Source organism: Hoplias malabaricus, chromosome 12 (assembly GCF_029633855.1).
Source record: "Hoplias malabaricus isolate fHopMal1 chromosome 12, fHopMal1.hap1, whole genome shotgun sequence".
NCBI lineage: Eukaryota > Metazoa > Chordata > Actinopteri > Characiformes > Erythrinidae > Hoplias > Hoplias malabaricus.
This window is the reverse complement of record NC_089811.1, coordinates 19,640,120-19,665,231: the sequence shown is the minus strand read 5'-3', so window position 1 is coordinate 19,665,231 and position 25,112 is coordinate 19,640,120. Positions and strand designations below refer to the sequence as shown.

The 25,112-nt window shown below is 38.6% G+C and overlaps 1 protein-coding gene and 1 pseudogene across 1 annotated transcript; one reads left to right on the top strand and one right to left on the bottom strand.

Moving 5' to 3' along the window:
- The first annotated feature begins 5,301 nt into the window (after positions 1-5,301).
- Positions 5,302-12,275, top strand: ercc1 (excision repair cross-complementation group 1). The gene is made up of 9 exons (XM_066686528.1): positions 5,302-5,438; positions 7,012-7,443; positions 8,178-8,281; positions 9,031-9,130; positions 9,775-9,851; positions 9,954-10,053; positions 10,145-10,216; positions 10,976-11,044; positions 11,136-12,275. Exons 1-9 carry the CDS (start codon positions 5,376-5,378, stop codon positions 11,196-11,198), a joined length of 1,080 nt encoding a protein of 359 aa, XP_066542625.1. The 5' UTR covers positions 5,302-5,375; the 3' UTR covers positions 11,199-12,275.
- On the bottom strand, positions 11,812-13,970 carry LOC136710737 (mast cell protease 1A-like; annotated as a pseudogene).
- Positions 13,971-25,112: the final 11,142 nt, after the last annotated feature.

Genomic DNA, 25,112 nt, shown 5'->3' with positions numbered 1-25,112 from the left:
TTGTAATATTTAATACATTCAGTACTGAAGTAGCATGCTTTGTGTATTTAACACAATTATCCAAAGACAGGGGATTTTTTATTTAAAAATGCATTGTCCTGTAATGTTGTCTGTTTTCAAAATATTCTTTATTTTGTTCATGAGGTAGAAAAGACAAATACCTGCAGCTGAATGTTCTCCAAAAAATGTACAATATTGTAAACTATATACTCATCACATGAAAACCACTGGGTATTTTAAGACTAATTAAATCAAAGACACAAAGGTATGTACACACATACAGCTTTTGTCAAGACCTTAGGTACTTTATCCATTATGTTAAAATGTCATGATTAGACCACAGAACTGGTCTAGTGTTACACAAATCCTTTTCCATTGACTCTCATTTGTGCGTGCGTGTATGTGTGTGTGTGTGTGATATCAAGGCATGTGGTGGTCTCAGTGAGGGGTACTGCAGTGCTTCAGTTGGACAGCTGGAGAGCCAATCTGTCCTTTTTCTGGGCTGGCGATGACAGGGCACACACACACGACCGCCATAGATCCAGCCGTTACACCTCTGCCCTCACACACACACACACTCATAGGCACCCGGGAGCAGGTCATTTGACAGCTCAACACACTCTACACAGCATGAAGCCAGAGAGAGAGAGAGAAAGAGAGAGAGAGAGAGAGAGAGAGAGAGAGAGAGAGAGAGAGAGAGAGAGAGAGAGAGAGAGAGAGTTCTAACAAGCAACTAAATTTCACTTTTAAATATAAAGTATTGGACATGCCTAGACAACATGACTATTTTTTAAAGGAAAATAAATGTTTATTTTTTATTTGTATCATTTTTCCCTGCATAATTTGTGTACAATAGTTTTGAGTTTAATATCCTGGAAGGCCATAAAACTCAGATTCTAAAAATGTGCCATAACTCCTAGGTTCTCTTACACTTCTGTTATAGCTTCTGACTCTGGGGTGGAACTTTATTTGGATCATGCATTTTTGAAAAATATTGACTATAATATGTAAATATTTCAAATATCACAGAGCTGTTCCATGAGCATCAATTTTTGCCATAATTGTCATCTTGTTATATCATACAGATGATCACATGAATGCCAGCTTACAGAATCACAGGGCTCAAGGCAGGAACACAGCAAGGCAGGGCATAAACATTTACAGACAAAAAGTTAAATTCCAGCCACTTACAAGCTACAGTTTCTTTCTTTGTTTTGAAGTTTGGTTTGTGGTGAGAATAGTACTTCTCAAGAATCGTCTACAGTGCCTTTAATAACTCTTCAATGGTATGCCAGATGGTAACTGTAAGTTCTTTTGTCTTTGGTTTGCAATTGTGCTGATATTTTCATATATTATATTGTTCCATAATTATTAACTATTATTAACAACTATATATTTCTTTTACGACTAAAATGTAGCTATTGCCTTCCATGTGTTTACTGACTATTGACTTATTTATATTTTAAATTTTGTTTAAGCCTTCTAATGGTACTCTCAGGTTAATTACTAATTGTGGGTCTACTACTCAGCATTGTTTCCTTACTGAAACAGCAGCTTTGTCCACATTGACCCACATAGCCTTTCATAGTTGAATGTTTTAATTCTTCAGTTCATATTTGGTTTACTGCCTTATTTTTGTGATATGAACAGAATGTTATGTAATAGTCACAATTCACAATTTTCATTAAAAAACCTTTTTATAAAATTCATAAAATGTTTCCTCACCATTTGCTAGTTTCCTTTGTGGGCTGGAAATTGTTGCAATGTGTCTATGAATCTCTAGAGTCAGTAAAAAAAAAAAAAAAAAACTCAGAAATGAATCAGAAATGCTAGGCTAGTTCTATCTCTACTCATGGCGGAAAGTGGCAAAAGAGCCCTCCAAACATTGAAACTCATGAAAAGATATGAGGACAATGCTTCATTTCTGCTCCATCTGTGGGTAATATTGATTATTTATAAAATATAAAATATATATATATTTAGGGCAGCACGGTGGCGCAGCAGGTAGTGTCACACAGCTCCAGGGGCCTGGAAGTTGTGGGTTCGATTCCCGCTCCGGGTGACTGTCTGTGAGGAGTTGGTGTGTTGTCCGCGTGGGTTTCCTCCGGGTGCTCCGGTTTCCTCCCACAGTCCAAAAACACATGTTGCAGGTGGATTGGCGACTCGAAAGTGTGAGTGTATGAGTGAATGTGTGTGTGTGTGTCTGTGTTGCCCTGTGAAGGACTGGCGTCCCCTCCTGGGTGTATTCCCGCCTTGCGCCCAATGATTCCAGGTAGGCTCTGGACCCCCCACGACCCTAAATTGGATAAGCAGTTACAAATAATGGATGGATATATATATTTATTTTTGCTGTTTCAGATCATTTAGGATGGAAGCCACTCTAAATTCAGGAGACTGCTAACTGCATGAAAGTGAACACAAACTGAAAGTGCTACAAAACTAGACACCTTGAGTTACAAATTAGTTTCTAAGGTAATTAAAACAGTGAATTAAAACATACAGAAATGTTTAAATTCAGCTACATACAAACAAATCTGTTTTTCTCCTTAAGCATACCATTCCACCTCAAAAGATGCTGAGATTCTGAATGTAAACAGACCAGAGAGAACAGCTTTTCCCCACAATCATAGAAGTATAAGTAAATCATCTTTTAACTATGCTGAAACACCTGTTTTTTTTTTTGTTTGTTTGTTTTTTACATAGAATCCTATATCTTACAGTCTTAAAGGCAAGTCTTTAAAGAATAAATGAAGGTTATTATCAGTGTTTTACCTTAATTGGTTATGAGTAATGTATGTGCTATGTGTCAATATAAGAATTGACTGCGAAGTGTGTGCTTTGGCACCCTTTCTAGTCTCCAGACACCCCTCAATCTTTTAAATGAAGTGGTTATGGAATATGAATGAATCAATGCAAGTGATAGTTTGCTTATGTGTATGTGTATGTTACTGACTTTTTAACAGACTTCTAAATTGACTGACACAAGTTGGAGTCCTGCCAGAGGTGTTGTGTGTGTACTGGTTTTGGCACACTCCACTATGTTTTCAGAATGAAGCTGGCACCATCTGTCTGTGGGACCAGTGGCCCAGTGACAGGGACATCCTGAATACACACACACACCAGCACAACCCCCTACAGTGTAAAGTGCCTAAAATACAGCTGTCCTTTAGACTCTCAGATTCGTAATTAGATATCCTTTAATGCATCACAAAAATAGCATCTATCATATGAATATGAAGTGTACTGTCATTATTATAACAAAGCCTCCAGATCTCCAACTGGTAGCTTTAAAGGAAAAAGAAACATTCCCCCAATGATCATAATTTCATGCAATGTGTTTACGATAAATTGTATTATAAGTAATTTATGACCATTTCTACTGGTCCAACATTAATGAACTGTTCACTCAGTATTAAAAGCAATACATTTTAAAAGTGACTGCAGGATTGTAACTTCATTTGTTAAGGGATCCCTATATTATTATTATTATTATTATTATTATTAAAGGATATGAAATATTTATGCATGCATGATAACTGCTGTCTGTTTGCTTTGTTATTTTAATAGAGTATTAAGCCTTAATTTTACAGTTAAAGGAGAAATACATTAATCTCTCCAAATTTCTGTGTAATTCAATTATTTAAAATATATATAATAAAAACATGTTAATGTGAAATAAATAATTTCAGAAAAACTACATTCTGATCCAAATGTCCAGGGTCCCAATGTGTATAACACGAATAAGGCCATTTTCTTTACTCTCCAATACCATATGTAAGCCATATGTAGATTTTTATCTGCCCTGCAGTACCTCTACACAATAAATAGTTTTTTAAAAATATGTATATGAATTAAGCTCATATAACAATGGCTCAGGCAACTGACTATATTTTTATAATCACTTCATGTGATAGTTTTCTGTGATGTATTGTTTAAAGGCTGTTTCTGATTGTGATTGTCTAAAGAGTTTAATACCTTTAAATGGCATGACTGGTTCCTGTCTCTACTTGGAACAATTCAGTCCCTGTTTTTCTAGAAATAAAAATTTATTTCACCGCTCTCAATTACTTAATTTATATATTAACCATTTAAATGTGCAGTGAAAGTAAGTGTGTGTGTGTGTGTGTGTGAGTGTGTGTGTGTGTGTGTGTTTGTGTGTGTGTGTGTGTGTGTGTGTGTGTGTGTGTAAAAAACAGTGATATAGTGGGTCTGTGTGATCTAATGAGCTGTGATCAGAGGTGACAGGCAGATGATGGCCTTGATGACATCATTTGCATTACTTCAGCAGCTTGTGCTGGATGCATGCCTCCGCTGTGTTGGAGTAGACTGAATTGGGCCCTATTGGACTAGATTGTACTGGACTGAACTGAACGATACTGCAAGGACTGAACTGACCCGAACCAGATGGGACTGGACTAAATGGACTAGACTACACATGTGACCAATCTTCCTGCAGGCCTCTGCCATGATGAAATAGACTGAGCTAGACTGGACATGTGTAGGCTACATTAGAACGGACTGGACTGAAACCTCACTGGACATCACATGTAGAACATATTCCTGCTGTAGAATTGAGGGACCTTAAGAGAACTCCAGCATCACTGTTGTGTCTGATCCACTTGTAGCAAAGTAAGAGATTTTAACAAGCAGTCTCAAGCAGGTTGATACCCATAGTCAGGGTTTCTTACCTCAGAAAAGCGAGAAACCAATCCTCCGTCAGTGGGATGAGTGAAGATTGGCATGGGAACTAAATACATGTTCATAGTGCTTACTGAATGAAGGCAAATGTGTAGAATTGCATCTATGCAATTTTAGGGAATTTGTTAACTTTATCTGATCACTTACTTCTGAAAGTGTTTATCTAATCAACAGAGATGAGTCTTTAGCCATTTAATGACCAGACAGGATTTTAAGACACTTAAATTTGCCTTCAGAAAGTGTCTCTAGAAACAGTAACCAATAAAAATAGTCACATAAAGTTTAAACAGAAATCTCAGTTACATAGGAAATTGTAGTCGATTCCTTTCAAATGGACAGAGAAATGCACTTTTGTAGGTTTATTTATATCTGACATATAAACATCCAGACAACACAAGCGTTTAATATTCTGGTTCCACAATTTTAACATTAACTATTTTCTAAACTTAGTGCAGTCATGTGTCTTTGTTTGATATAAATTCGCTCAAATTTTGGTTCTGAGACGAGGAGATATGATGTAAACATCATTAATTTGACTCTAGCGTCCCCTTTTGGACAGTGGTTCAAATGTAGTTTTCTCCATCTGTGGTCTGTGTCTGTGCTCGACTACTTCCTCCTGAATAGCAGATCTGCCTGCGGTTGTTTATACACTCAGTGCTGTTTTCCATTGACTGATAATGGAGAACAAGAAATTTAAAATAAACCTGGACGATTCTGCTTTCACAAAGGAAAGAAAGCCGGTCTGTAACCTGTTGTTTTAACTTGGTTTCAGTTTAAATGGTCAGACTACATCTTCAGTTATATTTGTTTATGTTTTCCAGCCTAGCAACACTGGCTAAACTGTACTGAACAGAACAGAGCAGTTTTACATTGGATAGGTATGATATTAACCCATATAGTTGTGTATAATGTTGCTCCAGTAAAACCGGAGACATCAACTTATCTTTCATTTTATACTTTTTTTTTTACATTGTTATCTTCTAGCTAAAAACCCAGTTATAGCTAAAAATTTGAAATGTTTCTTAATAATGGTAACGAAGTAAAATGAGGTGCTATTAAATTATATGCCTAAAATATTTTAGACATCAGTTTTGTGGGATGAGTTAGAGAGGCATTGTGATCCACAGCTAATCGTCCAAATTCAGTAGCGGCTTTTTTTCAGCATTTTTAGAGCTGAATGCCATCAAAAAGTGATTCCAGCATCTGCTGAAATATTTTTTCAGAAGAGTAAAGGCTGTGACTGCAGCATAGAGAGAAATAAACTCTCCCTTTTAAGACTTTTAATTTCAGAGAAAAAATAGGTAACCATTTTTGCTGTATAGTGTAATGTTAAACAATAATAATAATTTACATCTATAATGTGCTTTATTATAATAATAGATGATTGTAAGTGTATAAACAAAGATAGTACAATTAAATTATAACAATATCATACGGTGTAAAACAAAACGTTTGTCGAGGTGCTCTTAAAGGAACAGCTCTCTCAACTTGCAGAATGTAAGGAGCAAGAAGGAGTGTAAGGCTTCTCCGAGTTACTGAGATACACTGGAGTTGTGCAATAAATTGTTTTGTGTGTCAGTGTAAGAATTAACACTTATACAATCACAGACAGGAAGTCAGTGTAGCTCTGTTAGTATGAGCATGATGTGATATTTTTGTAAGTAGTTAAGAAATGAATTAATTAATGATGAAATAAACAGATCAGCCATAATATCATGCCCACCTCAGCACTGAAGTGACTCTGATGTTGTGGTGGTGTGTTAGGGTTTGTTCTGGTACGAGTGGACCAGACACAGCAGTGTTGCTGGAGTTTTTCTACTCACTCTCCACTTTGTTAGACACACCTACCTCGTTGGTCCACTTTGTAGATGTAAAGTCAAAGACAGTAGCTGGTTGGTGGACTGTTCTCAGTCCAGCAATGGCACTGAGGGGTTTAAAAGCTACTGCAGACAATAACACACCACCATCACGCCAGTTTCAATATAGCACTAAGAATATTCAACGACCTTCATACCTGCTCTGTGGATGTGTGGTTGGGGTCCTGACTGTGGTCCAGGGTTTCCTCCGTGTGCTCCGGTTTCCTCACATGGGCCAAAAACTCACGTTGGTAGGTGGATTGGCGACTCAAAAGTGTCCGTAGGTGTGAGTGTGTGTTGCCCTGTGAAGGACTGGTGCCCCCTCCAGGGTGTGTTCCCCCCTTGCGCCCAGTAATTCCGGGCAGGCTCCGAAGCCACTGTGACCCTTAACTGGATAAGCGGTTACAGACAATTAATGAATTAATTAATTATATAATATCTCCATTTAATATATCAGGTGGCATCTCTTTTCAAACCTTCATCAAAGAGAGGCCAAGGAGAGACCTCGTCCACCGACACTGCACCTCAGTCTGCTGGTCAGCCATTGTCCTATGCAGAGTTCGTCGTCCAGAGCAAAAGCAAAGGAGCTACCCAGGGGTCCAAGACCCAGGATGGACACAAAGATGCAGGACAGAGAGTGGACGTTCCTCCTAAAATTGGCTCAGTAACTAAACCTTCCACAGACATACTGAAACCTCTGACTAGAAAAGGAGAGAATGAGCGTCCTGGACCCAGTAATGTAGTATCAGAGACCACTGCAGTTTCAGAGAGACCGGAGGAAGATCTGGCAGGAAAGAAGAAAAGAGAGGAGGATCAAAGCACTGATGAACATTGTGTAAACCCGCATCTTTTGGGTTCTGGGAGCAGCATTATAGTCAGCCCTCGACAGGTATAATCCTTTTTTTCTTTAGTTATATTTAAAGCCAGATAATTAACATTTTTGTTTATTTAAGTGGTAGTTTAATTTACAAAAACAAAAACAAATTCAGGGGACATTTTTAACACAAATCTTCCATCACAGATGATCATCATCATAGAGACATAAGCAAAATGTTGCTTTGCTCATTTCTTAATAATGTGAATATAAATGCTAATACCAGGTCTAAATGATCCCTTTGCATAATAAAATTAAAAGCAAAGGAACAATGAGCAAAAACCAGGTTTTTCCTAAATTGTCAGTAAAAAGGTGCTTCTACAACTGTGGAAATCCTGGTAGACCAATATATCAGTTCATATCAGATGAACAAATCTTGAAGCTTTTAACTTTGAGAAACCACTCCACCCCACTTCAGCTCTGAAAATAATCCTTGGGCGTGTCCATCCCTACTTCTGCTTCTACTAAGCACTAAAGGACTGAAGGGATGTAAAGCTATCATAAGCCTTTACTGAGAAAAGGAAACTGGTATCAGTGATACTTGATACCTCTGATGAGTAATTTCGGTTTTTGATGCTGGAAAAGTAATATCTTGATGACAGTTTGACAGGAAATTCAATTCAGATTATGGTTAGTTTTTGCTCAGATTTATGAGATAACTTGAATAAGATCTCTGTGCCTAAACCATGCTATCGATGTATGCACGTGTCTTCATGTGCATTTGTGTGTTTTATGCTCCACCATGAAAGAGAGGAAACCCCATTCTGAAGTTTGTCAGAAGTGTTCCATGGGAGTTTGGAGAAGTGGTGCCTGACTACATCTTGGGTCGAACAACTTGTGCTCTATTTCTCAGGTAATGGTCTTTGTGTGGTGAGTAAGTGAGAGTGCAGTATATCATTGCCAGCTAAGGTGTAAAACCACACTACATTCCCCATGCATATACACAGAAATTAGTCAGAATGCACAGAAGAGTTTCTTAATGAGAACAAATAGACTAATTTTAGCTGTGAACATGCTTGTTGCCAAATCTGTTTACTCCTACAAAAAAAAAAAAAAGAAAAATGTTAAAGGAGCAATATGATATTTTACACACAAAAAGCAACAGTAGCAAATAATATTTATGAAAGTAGTTATTATTAATAATCTTTTTAAAATTAATTCTATAAAGTGTAAAACTATTGAGATTAAAAATATTAGTGTCCGCTTGGGTTTCCTCCGGGTTCTCCGGTTTCCTCCCACAGTCCAAAAACACACGGTGCAGGTGGATTGGTGACTCAAAAGTGTCCGTAGGTGTGTGTGTGTGTGTGTGTGTCTGTGTTGCCCTGTGAAGGACTGGCGTCCCCTCCAGGGTGTATTCCCGCCTTGCGCCCAATGATTCCAGGTAGGCTCTGGACCCACTGCGACCCTGAATTGGATAAGCGGTTACAGATAATGAATGAATAATTGAATGAATATTAGAGTGGGCCTCCCTCATTGGGGTGGCTATACAATACCTCTGATACATCCAGGCCTCATGGGTAATAAGTAACTATATTTGTATATTTGCTATTTCATAATGTGAAAAATGATAATGGATGTTTATTTTCCTTTCTGAATCTCCAGTTTACGCTACCATAACCTCAATCCAAACTATATCCATGAGCGTCTGAAGCAGCTGGGGCAATCTTTTACTCTCAGAGTGCTGCTTGTCCAGGTTGATGTGGTGAGAGGTTTTGCATATTTACTAAATTCTATTTTTAAAAAAAAAAGCCTTAAAATACTAATTATTAAAAATGTAATAATATAATATTTTTAAAAATAACATATGTTTGTTCTACATTCCTATATACTATTGTAAAGAAAATAATGTTTTAAATGTTGTATTCAGATTTGCATTGTTTACAAGTGGTGACCAGAAGTGGAAAAAACATAAATAGATGATCCTTATATTAACTTCTCTTTCACAGAATTCCTGAAAATAGTCAATAAAAGATTACATAAAATACTTCTGGTGAATAGTCTGTAATATGTGAACCTGCATTATATCATTTATAAGACAAAAGTTGTAAATATGGCATATTGTTGTATTGAATTAGAAGAGTATGTACCATGCTTGTGCAGTCCTTTTAAAACTGTTGGCTCAGTTTTCAGTCTGTGGCTTTGTGCTTTCTCTTTCTGCTTTGAAGTTTGCCTTTGGTTTCCATTTATCTACTACACTTATTCTATTTGTATTTGTCGGTCTCCCTCCCTCTTTACAACTTGTCTTTGTTTTCATTGCATGTTAACTTTGCCACAGTTTTGTTAAGGGACAAGAGTCAATACTAGTCTTTAACAGCATTCTGCCCTTTGCTGTCTTCCTGTTGGTAGAAAGACCCCCATCATGCTCTGCAGGAACTGGCTCGAATCTGCATCATGGCTGACTGCACGCTAATTTTGGCCTGGAGGTGAGCTCCGCTTCAAGAGCTGCATGTCGCCTTGTATCTTTATGCTTTAAATGATTGTCTCTGAAAATACCACTTTTTTTTTTTTTTTTTTTTTTGCAATAGCCCTGAAGAAGCTGGCCGTTATTTAGAGACGTATAAATCTTATGAGAAGAAGCCTGCAGATCTCCTTAAAGAGCAAGTAGAGAAAGATTACCTCTCTAAGGTCAGAGTAAAAACATACATGCTCCTAAACTACTTCTGACCTCTGAACGCACTCCTCATTTGCAGTAATTGCTCTGTATTTGATGTGGCAGGTTACTGATTGTCTAACCACAGTGAAGTCCATCAACAAGACAGATGCCATCACACTGCTGTCCACATTCTCTGTAAGGACCTGCCTTTTTTGTCATCTATAGTCATTTACAAAGATAAATAATGTAAAGGAAAATGGGTGTAGATAAAACTTTTCAGAACTGTGTTTTCTGTAAACCTTATTTTAAAGATGATGCATAAACCTACCAACAGGAGGGTTGTAAAATCTTTTTATGTGTTGTACAGATATTCTAGAAAATATGCTTAAAAGCACTTACAAGACAGCGGTGGGGTGCCTACACTTTTTCAAACAGCATGGAACCAGTTTGGTTTCGGTTTGCATACTTTATTTTGAACCTGCTGTAAAGACTGTTTAAAACATGATATTTTATTGACTCCATCGATTTTCCCGACACTGGTGCTGTCCTGATTTAGACTGAGGAGCAGCTCTGAATAGCACAACCTTGGTTCCCATCAAAACTGATGAAAATGCTGACCAGATCGCTGGCGAGAACAAAGGATCAAAAATCCTGATTGATCCAGATTTCACCAAATAGGGCATAAAGGAAAATGTGACAGAATGGAACTATTAGTAGTGGGAGCCCAGAAGCAAAAATACCAAATCTTACCTAGTGTTCCTTTATAGTTTATCTTTTTATATAGTTTATGGACATGTTTGTGGCCTTCAAAGTGTCAAAGCAATGTAGTGTTTTCTCTGTAGGCAGATAATTTTTTTTAATTGGATCTTGTTTTCCCCACTCATTATGCAAATGTATGCATGTTATTTTTCATGTGAATATAATTTGGTGCTTTTTAAATCTTGTTCTCTACAGTGTATGGAGGGCATCATTAATGCATCAAAAGCAGAGCTTGTGCTCTGCCCTGGACTTGGCCCCCAAAAGGTTAGATCATCAGACTGTGATCTGAGCTGTTAATTTCACTCTGCAGTTCATGTTTGCCATTTTAATCACACATATTTTCTATCTAATGTAGGCAAGAAGACTGTATGATGTACTTCACCAGCCCTTTCTGAAGTCCAAAAAGAAAGAAAGCTGACTAGAATCAAACTCCTTTCAGAAAAGTATCATCAAAAACTTTTTAACACTTAAGCCTGCAGTCTCACACCTCCTGGTGCAGTGCAGCAGTGTAGACCATTTAGAAGTAACACTACCAAATGGAAGAAACTTTGTGGTTTATTATCTACTGTTGTTGTCAGAGAATATCTGAAATGCGTTCATCAACAAAGGGACAGATTTCAATTTAAATTATGGCTCTGGAAACGTTTTTTAATATTGTCAAGCAAATCTGCATTGGTAATAAAACTGTATTTGTTAAATATCAAGAGTATTTTTATAAGAAATGTATACTGTGTATGGGTTGTGTTTTTTAAATATTATAAAAAGGCAAATCCTTCATTGAATATATATTTGCATCAACTGTTGCTGTAAAAGAACTCAAGGGCAGGAAACACTCAAATTTGTTTTACTCTTCTTCTTTCTGATACACATTTTCCTGCATTAACAGTGTGTCTCAGTGTGAGCCTAAATAAGTATCTGTCTTTATTTGATACCAAACAGTAAAGAAATGACGTTAGTAACTCTGAAATGCTCATTGAGTGCTTTGAAATGTTTTATTTACAGCTGTAAATGTAATTACAAAGGATTTTTGTTCAGACTTTTTTGCCCATTGTTTTTTTAATCCAGTCCAAGAATGCAGATATATTGAGATAGACCCCTGGGAAATCCCGGTTATTGCAGGTATCTGGATGTGTGTAGATGGCCATGCCATGCAGTATAGAATCACATATCAGAGGACCTCCGGAATCACCCTGTGGAAACGAAAGGTTAGGAAAGTCTGTTCGCTCTTGGGTCATCTTTGGTAATACCTCTGAGCATGGATTTACACTGGTTTAAGCATAGGCTCAGATCTCTTTAAAAAGGGAGAGACATATAAATGTAAAATCTAAAATTTTGAAATGACTTGGACAATCTGATTAATATCACATAAATATCTCTGTCCTGTGACAATTGTAAAGTGTCTCCTACAATATAATATCTCAGGTACATTAAGTGACAGAAATTAGGTTATTAGAAGTAGCTCCATATATTTGAGTGACAGAATACCATACCTGACAGAAAGCATTGTTTGTTTCTGAGGCAGTGCACATCATGCAGTCAGGGAAATAGTACATCTGCCAAGTTGCATTACATTTTTTTTGAGGCAACAGTTTGAACTTAGTCTCGATCAACACGTCTGATGCCAAACCCTTTGGATTCCTCATACCCCAACCTGCTATATCACACTTCATTCCAGCCTGGGTTTTGTTTTTTTTTCAGAGCAACAGAGAAACAGAGCGATGAGCTGAATTATCACATGGCAGTGAGACAGGAAAAAGTTCAAGATCATAATATCATACCTTAAGCAGCATGATGTCCACAGTTAGGTTTTTCCAGTTGCCTGCTCTCTTAAACTTCCTGTAGTTTGGATGCATTAAGTACTGCTTCACTTGGATTCTCTGCTGACATCTTTCTTTTTTTTCTATATTATGAGCCCCCAGAACAACCTCCAGATTGTTGCGATTAGCATCATCTACAGTGGTTCTGTTTTGATAATAGTTTGTAGGTTACCTTGTATTGCACATATATCTCTACCAGATTATAATGCTTCAAAAGGAATTCTAGAAAAATGCGATACGTACTTAGTATAAGTACATCTGTGTTGACCAAGGATACAAACTACCTTCAAATTTTATGCAATAAAAACAATCTGATCTGTTCCCACTCTTACACTATTCTTTAACTGACTGAAGTACAGAGGAAGGATTTCCAGTGATTGTATTTTATAAATATAAATACATATAATGTTATTCCTGCTCCAGACTCAAAACCATTAATTAAACTTTTTAGTTATGTAGGTATGGAAAGTACTAACTTGCACTTTTGCAAGTGAAATTTTTTGACAATTCTGGCTTGATAAAAAACTGCTCAACAGTTTGTAGTTGCCATTGTCTGATTCCTCTCCATGATCAGTTTTCTTATAAACATATAATGCATTATGGTATCTAATATTATGTAATGCCTATTTATGCCAAAAATTTATGCTGTTATGTATGCCATATAATAACACATAAAGCCATTAATAAACTAAATACATTTGTTAGGAACAGAAGTTTAGAAAAAATGTAGTACTAACCTGGTACAGGGATGATTAAAAAATGTTTTCAGTACATTTAGTTAGAGTTTAAAGTTATAGTTTATACTGTATTACTATATTAAAAATAATATAAATTATTACAATATATTTTTCAAGTTGCAGCAACTTTATAGATTCTGTCCTGACTTTAGGCTTTAAATTTTATTTCTTTAATGTTAATCATATTTGTACACTTTTTTCTAATATTGTAGAGAACAGTAAATTTTAAAAAATGTTTCTTAATATTCACATGGCTCAGATACTATAATAATAGTCTATAAATAATTGCTTGTATTGCTCTAAAACCCTAATAACCCTAATTTCTTAATTGATTTTTCACACTGTTGTGGTCACCATGTATTATTTCCCACCACCGGGCGTGTGCACACACACATACACACACACACACACACATACAAAGCACATGTTAGTATCTCTCTATGTCTAGCAGCAATAAAGGAAAGAAAATAAATGAATGAATGAAGGCACTCACTGCAGACAATGGGCAGCAGTCAGCACAAAGTCTTCTCTGATGAGAATTCCTCCACATTGATGATTTCCATTATGCTGGACGGAAACCATATAGGGTCTGGTGTGAGGTAATGTTTCTTTTCCTCCAACAATACCACTCTCCATCGCTCCTGAGAAAATAAAAATATCACAGCAAAGTGCAGCAGTAATGGCAGCTAAGGTAAATCAGAATAAACCTGAGGGGACTTACTGGAGCTGGTGCGGAGGAACAAAAGGAAACATGTGGAGAAACATGGTTAGATGCTGCAAATGAACTCTGTGTGGTCTTGCTTATATACATGCACAGCCACTCCCCTAAAGATCAAGCATGAGCAACACACACACACACACAGCAGCTGAATATAAAATATTTGAAAGGAGCATTCATCAAAGGCTCAATCTTAGCAAGTAAATATAGGTCATAACTATTCACTTTTTGCTGAAATTGTTGAAAGAACTGTCAAGCAGTTCAAACATAACACATCTTGTCATACACCTCTGTCTGCCGCTGCATCAAGAAATGCAACCTGAAACTATGTTTATTATAGAATTTATAGAGGAAGTCATTTATTAATTTCATGCAGAAACATATTTGTCTCCTATAGAAAATATTTGGCACATCATGAAAAGGAGAATCAGAAAAAATGACCACAAACTGTTGAGCAGCACAAGTCTTTTATATAGTGTATACAGCAAGAATGAGTAAAAAATCCAAACTGCAATGATTAGTATCTTTCCAAAAGATTAAAAAGAGAATTAAATGAAAAGCTGATGGGACCCAATGCTTAACATGCCCGTCCCAGCTTTATCTGAGTGTCCATGCAATTTCTAAATGTGTTTTGATATAACAAATAGAATTGTTTCACACTGAAAATACTTTCATACATTTTGGTCTGTGAAAGATTTAACCAGTTACAGATTTCAGTTTTTATTTTTCATTTTTAGAAAATGTCCTAGCATTTGTGATAATGGAGATGTTACCACATGATATATTGGCTATTCGTTTATTTGACGGTGAAGACGTGCTCCATAGAAAGTATTTTATGGGGTATTGATATCGTTTTAATGCTTTATAAAACAAGAAGAAAAACAATTGTGCTCATATCTAAACTGGCACATGATGGGCAGAGACACAATATCAAAAATGATTGGTGATGCATTTTTTAAGACCAGATTTAATGCTGAGGGTGTGTTATTCAGTGGCCGGGACACAGAGACTTATCATGGTTGAGGGAAGTTTGAATGGAGAAAATTAAACAAATATTCAGATCAAAATCTGATCAACATGAGCAGTCAGGACCTCAGACTGGGAGGAAGTGACTAAGCACATAGCCAAAACTCTGTGTATGTACTTGAGTGTTCCAAACAGAGTGCTCACTTGAACCCAATGAGACATCTCTGGAGAGACCTGACAGATCTTGAGAGGATCTGCAGTAAAGAATGGCAAAATAATCCCTAAGTTCAGATGTCCAAAGTAGAACTGGGTGAGAGAAGTTAAACAAAGTATTCAGAGTAACAGATGGACTTGGCTGAGGGATGAATGAATCTGAAAATGTATTTACGTAATATATAAACTGCAATAAGTTACATTATTTGTGCACAGCCAGCAGTACAGAGAGACTTTGACTTTGACTTTATTGATGCCACATCGGGGAAATTCACTTGTTACAGCAGCACACAATTTTAAACATCGTACAAGAATTGGGGGAAAAACAGTAACACAATAAAAACAATGGAGAAAAGACTTAAAAACTTACATACTCACAAACATATAAACCTATACAACCATACATAGATGGTTGCACATGAGAAGTTATTGCACATGATTATTCACATAGTTTGGTTTAGTTTTTCTCTGCTCTAAAAGTCTGTGAAAGGCCTTCAAATATTTGGAAATCAACATCATTAGTCCAGGGGAAACACAATTTAGAAACTTTAGAAATTTAGAAATATAATTCCTCCAAAAAGTCTGCAATATCCCATACACACTGCAAATTACACAGCTGTTGTATTCCTACAAGTGAAGGCAGGTATTAATCAGACTGAATATAACAAGTGAAACAAACAAAAGAAACTGAAACACCTTGTTTTAAACCACAATAAGTTATTAGTGTGGTGTAGGGCCTCCTTTTGCGGCCGATACAGCATCAATTCATCTTGGGAATGACATATACAAGTCCTGCACAGTGGTCAGAGGGATTTTAAGCCATTCTTCTTGCAGTATAGTGGCCAGGTCACTATGTGATGCTGGTGGAGGAAAACGTTACCTGACTCGCTCCTCCAAAACACCCCAAAGTGGCTCAATAATATTTAGATCTGGTGACTGTGCAGGCCATGGGAGATGTTCAACTTCACTTTCATGTTCATCAAACCAATCTTTCACCAGTCTTGCTGTGTGTATTGGTGCATTGTCATCCTGATACACGGCACCGCCTTCAGGATACAATGTTTGAACCATTGAATGCACATGGTCCTCCAGAATGGTTTGGTAGTCCTTGGCAGTGACGCGCCCATCTAGCACAAGTATTGCGCCAAGGGAATGCCATGATATGGCAGCCCAAACCATCACTGATCCACCCCCATGCTTCACTCGGGGCATGCAGCAGTCTGGGTGGTACGCTTCTTTGGGGCTTCTCCACAACGTAACTCTCCCGGATGTGGGGAAAACAGTAAAGGTGGACTCATCAGAGAACAATACATGTGTCACATTGTCCACAGCCCAAGATTTGCGCTCCTTGCACCATTGAAACCGACATGGGGTGTTGGCATGAGTGACCAAAGGTTTGGCTATAGCAGCCTGGCTGTGTATATTGACCCTGTGGAGCTCCCGACGGACAGTTCTGGTGGAAACAGGAGAGGTGAGGTGCACATTTAATTCTGCCATGATTTGGGCAGCCATGGTTTTCTTTTTTTGGATAAAATCTGAGTTAGCACCCAAACATCCCTTTCAGACAGCTTCCTCTTGCATCCACAGTTAATCCTGTTGGATGTTTTTCGTCCTTCTTGGAGGTATGCTGACATTACCCTGGATACTGTGGCTCTTGATACATCACAAAGACTTGCTGTCTTGGTCACAGATGGACCAGCAAGACGTGCACCAACAATTTGTCCTCTTTTGAACTCTGGTATGTCACACACAATGTTGTGTGCATTGCAATATTTTGAGGAAAACTGTGCTCTTACCCTGCTAATTGAACCTTCACACTCTGCTTTACTGGTGCAATGTGCAATTAATGAAGATTGGCCACCAGGCTGGTCCAATTTAGCCATGAAACCTCCCACACTAAAATGACAGGTCTTTCAGTTTCATTGTCCAACCCCTGTATATATATATATATATATATATATATATATATATATATATATATATATATATATATAGAGAGAGAGAGAGAGAGAGAGAGAGAGAGTGAGTGAGGTGTGATGACAGATATCTTTCAGAACTGCATATTTAAACAGAACAAAACCTGAGGCTTCACAAATGAAAGAGTTGCAGCGTAACCACACGATGTTCAGAAGTCTGAGCAGTGAAACCAAGCTGTAAGCAAAAGGAAATATTATCATTAGTAAAAGACCAATACCTTGACATGATTACTTGATTAATGTTTAGTGTGGAAAAAAAAACATCAAGTTAAGCATGAATAAACTAAACATAAACGTGGTATATTTGATACAAATGTTAAGTTTAAAGGGCCAAGAGCCAAACTGACATAATTAGCAAGAAAATTAAATTTTAGAAAGAAGATTACATTTTCTAGGGGCATTATGTATTGAGAAGGATCTGGCTGCAGACATGATATCAGTGCACTGCCATGGAAACTGAAGTATGTTGGTGTGTGTTGAGGGATACATTTGTGCTTCACATGCATGGCCAGTGGAAGAATATGTAAAATTAGTTTTATTGTGTAAGGTTTGTTATATTGATCTAACATATATTGTAACTTTAGAATATTGCGTTTTTCGCACATTATTTATTTTAAAGCAAGTTAGGCTGTATTTATATATTTTGTTTTTAATTTTAATATAAAAAATCAATCTTTGATGAATTATGTCACTCTGATGAGCAAGAGCGCAGCAGGTAGTGTCGCAGTCACACAAGTCCAGGGACCTGGAGTTTGTGGATTCAAGTCCTGCTCCAGGTGATTATCTGTGAGTAGTTTGGTGTGGTTTCCCTGTGGGTTTATTCTGGATGATCTGGTTTCTTCCCACGGTGTATTCTCGCCTTGCACCCAGTGATTCCAGATAGGCTTTGGGCCCACTACGACCCTGAACTGGATAAGCAGTTACAGACAATAAATGAATGAATGATGATAATGACGCTGAATAGACATTAGCTGTGTCATACTGAAGGTCAAGTGTACAAGCTCAGAAAAGTTTTACAAAACTGCTTTATTGCTGAAAGCTTTGGATTGTAAAAATACACATATCACACACATGAACCGGGTGCTTTGCAACCTACAGAGAGAGAGGGCACAGGGTAGACACTACGAAGTGTGCATGTCTACTAAACCTTTATTGATCCCCTTAGGGAAATTTATTCTCTGCATTTGACCCATCCGTGGTAGTGAACACACAAACACGCCCTTGTGAGCAATCTTCACACACACTATGGGCAGTGAACACACAACTGGAGCAGGAGGCTACCAACCACCTCTGCACAAGGGGAACACATTGTGGGTTAGGTGCCTTGCTCAAGAGCACTTCAGTCATGAATTAATTTTTTCTTGCCAGTCCCAGGAATTGAATCGGTGACTCTCCAGCCTCAAGCTTGCATCTCTAACCTCAAGGCCACAGCTGCACCCATATAGGACAAGAAATCACTACACCAATGCCACTGTAGCAGAGAGTGTGATGTGATATCACGGAGGCAGATAGCACATCTGGCAGGGAGCACCCCCAGACTCTATTGGGGTTAGGTTAGGTTTGCTGTTGTGAGCAGTGCCTTCCTCCGCAATCCCCCAAAGCTTAAATGAATCCCTCAGCACGTTTACATTTCTAAGTATCATTTACATGTGTGCCGGGAGCAAAGGCTTCCCAGGAAAACATTGCTGAGAGCATCTCACTGCCTTTAATAACCTGCATTCTTTCTATGTTGCTTCCTGTTGCCATCTATGGAGCTGGAGAAAAAGAACCAGAGAAGGCAACAGGACTGGAAATGGAGAAACAGTACTAGTGCCACTAAAGCTGCATCACGACTACTGTTTTAGAGACAGGAGGAAAATCTTTCAGGGGAGGAATAAAAAAGAGGATCAAAACACTAATGAACCTAGTGTAACCCAGTTCTTTGGCTCAGGAAACAACATTATAGTCAGCCCTCGACAGGTATAATCTTTTCTCTAATGTGCAAATTATAGTCTGAGATAAATTTCCTTTGGAATAATATTTAATATTATTATTTCATAATAACATAATATTTCCATCTACCAATCCATCCATTTATCTATTCATCTAAGTTAGAGAATAGACTTTTGTTTATTTGTTCATAAAAACTACCAATAATCAGAACCTACAAAATTTTTACTGTAAAAAAATCAGAAGACATTGTTAACTTACCTAAAAAGCCTCTAACACTGATGAGACAAAACACAGCTTAGCTGCTTTGCTAATTTCTTGTACAATAATGTGCAACTAAATTGGTATAGAACATACTTCTGCTAAGACCAGATGTAAGGTGATCATTTGCATAAAGAAAGAAAATATTAAAGAAAAATAAGAAAGAACAAACAGGATTTTCCCAATCAAGAAAGGCAGAAATACAGGTAGATTAGTAAAACTGATCATATCAGATAAACAACACTTAAAACTTTTAACTGCTTTAGCTTTAGAAATAGTCGACAGGTTTTTCTATCTCTAAGATTTTTAAAATTTATTCAGTTACAAATGATCATAATTCAATTTGGTTTCAACTCTCATGAGGTGGAAAATATAATTGCTGTTTAGTCTGTGAATGAATCAGTTTATGTTGCAAAGAAAAATAAACTTAGTACAATACCTCTGACGCATCCAGCCCACATGGGTAATGGGTAACTATATTTGTATAACAGCTATATCATAACATGAAAAAGAGAACATGACTAATATTTATTACTTAAAAAATAACATTTTTGGAAAACTGATTTTTTTTTCTGAATCTCCAATTTATTTATACATCCATCTATCTATCATGGGCTCTGTATGTCTGTTTTTATGTTTGCATATACTGTTCTGGTCCAAGGCAAATGCATAGACGATCAACCGTAACATTATGATCACCTCCTTGTTTCTACATTCTGTCACATGGTGGTATGTAGGGGAGGTCAAGGAGCAATGAACAGGGAGGAGGTAATCACAGGAGATTTAATTAACACAAAAAGGGAACTAAACAGAGAGACAAGGGAACTAGACAAAGACTACTAAACTCAATTAGCAAGACTAATAACTTATAGAACAAAACAATACAAAGATCTTGAAACTAATACTAAACAAGACTAAAAACAGAAAGTAAACAAGAACAAAACAGAACATGCTAAAACACTTAACAGATGATGAACACAAAACAGGCTAAACTATAAACAACAAGGCTAAACACAAAGGCTAGGACATTATACACAGGGGCTAAACACAAGAGCTAAACACTGAACACTGGGCTAAACACTAAACAAGAACAGATCTAAAGGGGCAAGACACTAAACCATAAGATAAACATTAAACAAGGCCAAACAAGAAGGCTAAACAACAAGGCTTAAACAAGAAGGCTAAACAGCAGAACACAGACTAAACAGAACACCAACACTTAGCATCTAAGAATCTTGCACACAGCCATGACCCACAAACATACATGCAATCACAATGTCCCACCACCAGGAAACACTGACATGGACTATAAAAAGACTACACAAACAAGAAACACCTGGGACAGATAACAAGGGGGCAGGAACACAAAGGAGGCACAAGAGGGAGGAGCAAAGGCGGAGACAAATGAGACAGACAGCAGGAACACACTAGACCGGGCTATACATGACACATTCACTGTCCATTCTCTTAGCTCCACTGTCCACAGGGGCACTTTGTAGTTCTACAATTACAGACTTGAGTCCATCTGTTGCTCTGTTGTATACATTGTTTGGCCACTTTCACTTGTTCTTCAAGAGTCAGGACCCTCACAGGACCACCACATAGCAGGTATTATATGGGTGGTGGATCATTCTCAGTGCTGCATCTGCAGTGACACTGACATGGTGGTGTATTAGTGTGTGTTGTGCTGGTATGAATGGATCAGACACAGAAGTGCTGGTATGAATGGATCAGACACAGCAGTGCTGCTGGAGTCACTGCTGGACCGAGAATAGTTCACCAACTAAAAACGTCCAGCCAACAGTGTCCTGTGTCCACTGATGAAGGACTAAAGGACGACTTAAACAAACTGCAGCAACAGATAAGCTACAGTCTCTGACTTTACATCTGCAAAGTAGACCAACAAGGTAGCAAATGAAAGGGGGCAAACAATGTATGCAAAAGAGCAACAGATGTACTCCAGTCTGTAATTTTATAATTACAAAGTGCTCCCGTGGACAGTGGAGCTGAGAGATTAGTCGGTGTGTGTAGAAACAAGGACATGGTCATAATGTGATCGTTGATCAGTTTATAACTGTCTTCAAAACTTTGCAATACATTAATGCATTTATTAGTGTATGTTTTTTTCTACTCAGGTGCACTCTGCAGTCTGGCTTTGTGGTTCAGCCAAATCTTTAAACAGATGCAAAACAGGCTGAAAAATGTTCCATTGTCCTTTGTGCCCTGTGAGGTTGTTTAAGCCTACCAACTAGGCAAGAGTTAATAAGCACATTGAGATTCATTGGAAAAATGCAATTAATTTTAAAGGTACTGTAACCCTGCTGTTTTTGGCATCTGATTTTGGTTCATGTGTTTTATTTGTAATTTACTTTCACATTTTTCACAGAATATTGAATTCACAGATATCATCAAAATTATATGCCAGAAGGACACTATCACTGCCCTTGTTGCTCAAAAAACATTTTGAGGAGTGATAATATGGAAAGCTATCTACAAGCTTAAGTCCTACAAGCATGTCCTGAGTGGCACACACACCTACACCTACAGAAGTACCTTGCATATTTGCTATATCTACATCAAATTCCTGAAAGGAGACACAACATCATTTAGAGTCAAACACACCCCTAGCATCAGTTGGTGCTGCTGAGATGTCATCATCTGCTCTTGCACTTTCCTCTACAGCCATTCCTCTGCCACTTTTTTCACTTGATTCTCCTAAAAAGGCTCAAACGACATCGCCCCAAAGAGTAGTGTCCTCACTGCACTACATTTGTACATAAGAAGAATTTGCCTGGTCACATTTCCAGAAAACATTCAGAAGCAAAACCTGATATAACCAGCACATCACATTTGGAAAGTGTTTGTGTGTATGCAACCAATAATGTGTGCACTGTTCAAAGAAGCAGGCATGGTTTTTCTATACAGAGAAAGACATGAATCAAAAAACATTTACTGGATGTGAATAAGAAGAATGTTTTGAGTATCAGCTTCTAGCACTACAGAGTGGATGTGCTTTCAGCCACTGCAAACATATTCATCCACTTGACTCTTGTTGCACACTGCAAGTGAAGAGTTCCTTCAAGGGGGTGTTGTAGATGAAATGGTGCATCATAAGCTATTCTGTAAATCAAAGAAGTGTGGGCTTAAAAAGACAGAATGCAGCCATATCAGCCCATGTACCTCTATCAGTAGTTCATCCCGAACAATATATATATATATATATATAATATATATATATATGAGCCATTGAAAAGCTCTTCAGTTGTCTTGGCCAAATGACCTACAAGCCAAAGAAGAACTCATGGCATTGTCCTTGTGCTAAGCCAAGAATGTTTTCTGTGCACAAATTGGAGTTATACTATAACAGAATTTTGGGAGTTCGATAGTCTCATACTTCCTACTTGCATCACTCAGATGCTGCTCCTACAATGGATCTCGACCTGCTCGCTTCTGATCACGAGCTCTTCTCTCCCTCTCCTACTTGGTCATCCAAGCTCTTCTGCAGGCTCTCGTCATTCCCGCTCCACGCTCACGGGTTCTGTGCGCAGACGCTGCTCCTCTCCTGTTTCTACTCCTCCTTCCCGGCGATCCTATCGCCCCCACCAGCTTTCTCGTCAGTCCTCCTTCACCATCGGACAAGTACGGCCCGATCTGGCTTCTGCATCAATTTCCGACTGGACTGTGGCGGGCCTCCAGAAGGTACTCCGGGACCCTGGTGTCTCCTTCGCTCGTTCAGCCAACCCTTTTTTCGCTGTTTACCACTTCTACCCCGGAGAGTGGGGTCTCTCCTGCTCAACACACGCCATCGTGCGATTATATCACTGCACCTGCGACGTGGCGCTGAGGCCAACCCGCGAGGCCCTCCCTCCCCAGGTCAGTGCCCCCTGCTGGTGCCACGGATCCGGTTCCTGTACGCACTGCCGGGCCTGACTTTTTTCTCGTTTGGCTCCCTTTTACATGCTTCTGATCTCCCTGCTCCTACTTCTTCCACCTACCCTGTTTTTTCCTTTTCATCCCATCCCCTCCCTTTATCATCCCAAAACCCTACCCTCATCATCCCAACCCCTCCCTTTATTATCTCAAACCCTTCTCCCCATCATCCCAACCCCTCCACTTCACGGGCACACTGCACCCCGGTCTCTTTTCATAACGATTCTCTCTCCGCAGGCCAGCCAGCCTCTTGCCCTGGCGCACCGCGCTCCTGACGCCACATTCTTTCTCTTCACCACTGCTCCAGCTCCTCCTCCTCCCAATGCCTTTTCAATCTGCCCCTGATGCAGCCCACCTTTCATCAGCGGATTCTCCAAGGTGCGGATGTTGATCTGTCCTCTCTATTGCTTTCTTCGGCTTCCTGTGCAGCACCCCGGTCCATTGATGTGGGGGACGTGACCCTCTCTCTGAAGACTTCCAAGTCTATCATGTCCTGTATGTGGTACACCTCCTGGATGATGTTTTGGTCCTTGACTCGCCATCCTTCCCTCCTGCCCACTGCATCGCTTCTCTCACTGCTCCTTTGTCTTTGGAGAAAACTATTGGCCCCGCTACCTCATTCGAGTTCTTGGGCATCTTTCAGGATTCAGTTTCTTTTCGTGCTTTACTCCTGCATGACAAGCAGGTCCGCATTACTGAATTCCTCTCGGAATTTCTTACTCTTCAATGTGTCACTAAACGTCAACTTCTCTCTCTCTCTCTCTCTCTCTCTCTCTCAGGGCACCTCAATTTTGTCATGCGTGTCATCCAACAAGGTCATTCCTTCATCTCTCATTTGCTGCACCTAGCCTCTTCTGCCTCTTCTCTCTCTCAATTAATCCCCCTGAACCAAGCCTGCGCTTCTGAGATACAATTCTGGTTGCTTCTCCTCTGCAGATGGAATGCCATCTCTTTCTTTTACAATGACACACTAGCTAACCTCAAATATGTTTTGTTCATCGACGAAGCCCCGTCTGTGGGGCATGGGGGTTTAACAAGGGACACTGATGTGCATCTTCCTGGCCTGATGAATTCACCCGTCTAGCGCTAGACTCCGGTGCTTTGTGAACTCTTTCCTGCTGTCATTGTTGCGGTGTTTTGGGGACATGAATGGACTGGCCAAGTCATCTTTCTCCATTCAGATAATGACTCAGTCATTCATATTATTAATAAAGGATGCTCCAGTTCACTCAGTCTAGTGCCATCTGTTTATTGCCTCACTTGGCACTCAGTCGTATGTCAATTTCTATTAAAAGCAGTTCACATTCCCAGTCACATTAATCCTATTGCTGACACTCTGTCTCATTTCCAATTTCAGAAGTTCAAAGTGTTGGCTCCACGGTCCGACCTACATCATACTCCAGTTCCTCCATTTTCGGACCTCATCTTCTATCTTCCCACAGACTCAGCAATCTGACACTAAGATCTCAGGATTTTATCATAAAATCTCTGCCACCAAACACCTTGTCTACCTACTGGATGGGATGGCAATACTTTTGGCCACATCACATACACTCTATATTGTTCCCTTTGATCTCCACTCTTTCACAGCATTCCTCTACTCAATTGCTCTCAATATTTTATCCATTCATCCACATTAAAAGTCTATGCAGCTGCTATCAATTTATTTTTTAAACTGATTTATGGCTCTCCCCATCCATTTACTAATCACCACCATGTCGGTTTGCTCCTTAAAGGAATAAGAAGGACCGAACCTCATCTACCGCAACGCATGCCTATCTCTTC

Coding starts and splice junctions, on each gene's coding strand:
- ercc1 (XM_066686528.1), top strand. CDS start 5,376: ATGGAGAACAAGAAATTTAAAATAAACCTGGACGATTCTGCTTTCACA. Junction 7,444..8,177: donor TTATAGTCAGCCCTCGACAG/GTATAATCCTTT, acceptor CCACCATGAAAG/AGAGGAAACCCCATTCTGAA. Junction 10,217..10,975: donor CACTGCTGTCCACATTCTCT/GTAAGGACCTGC, acceptor TGTTCTCTACAG/TGTATGGAGGGCATCATTAA.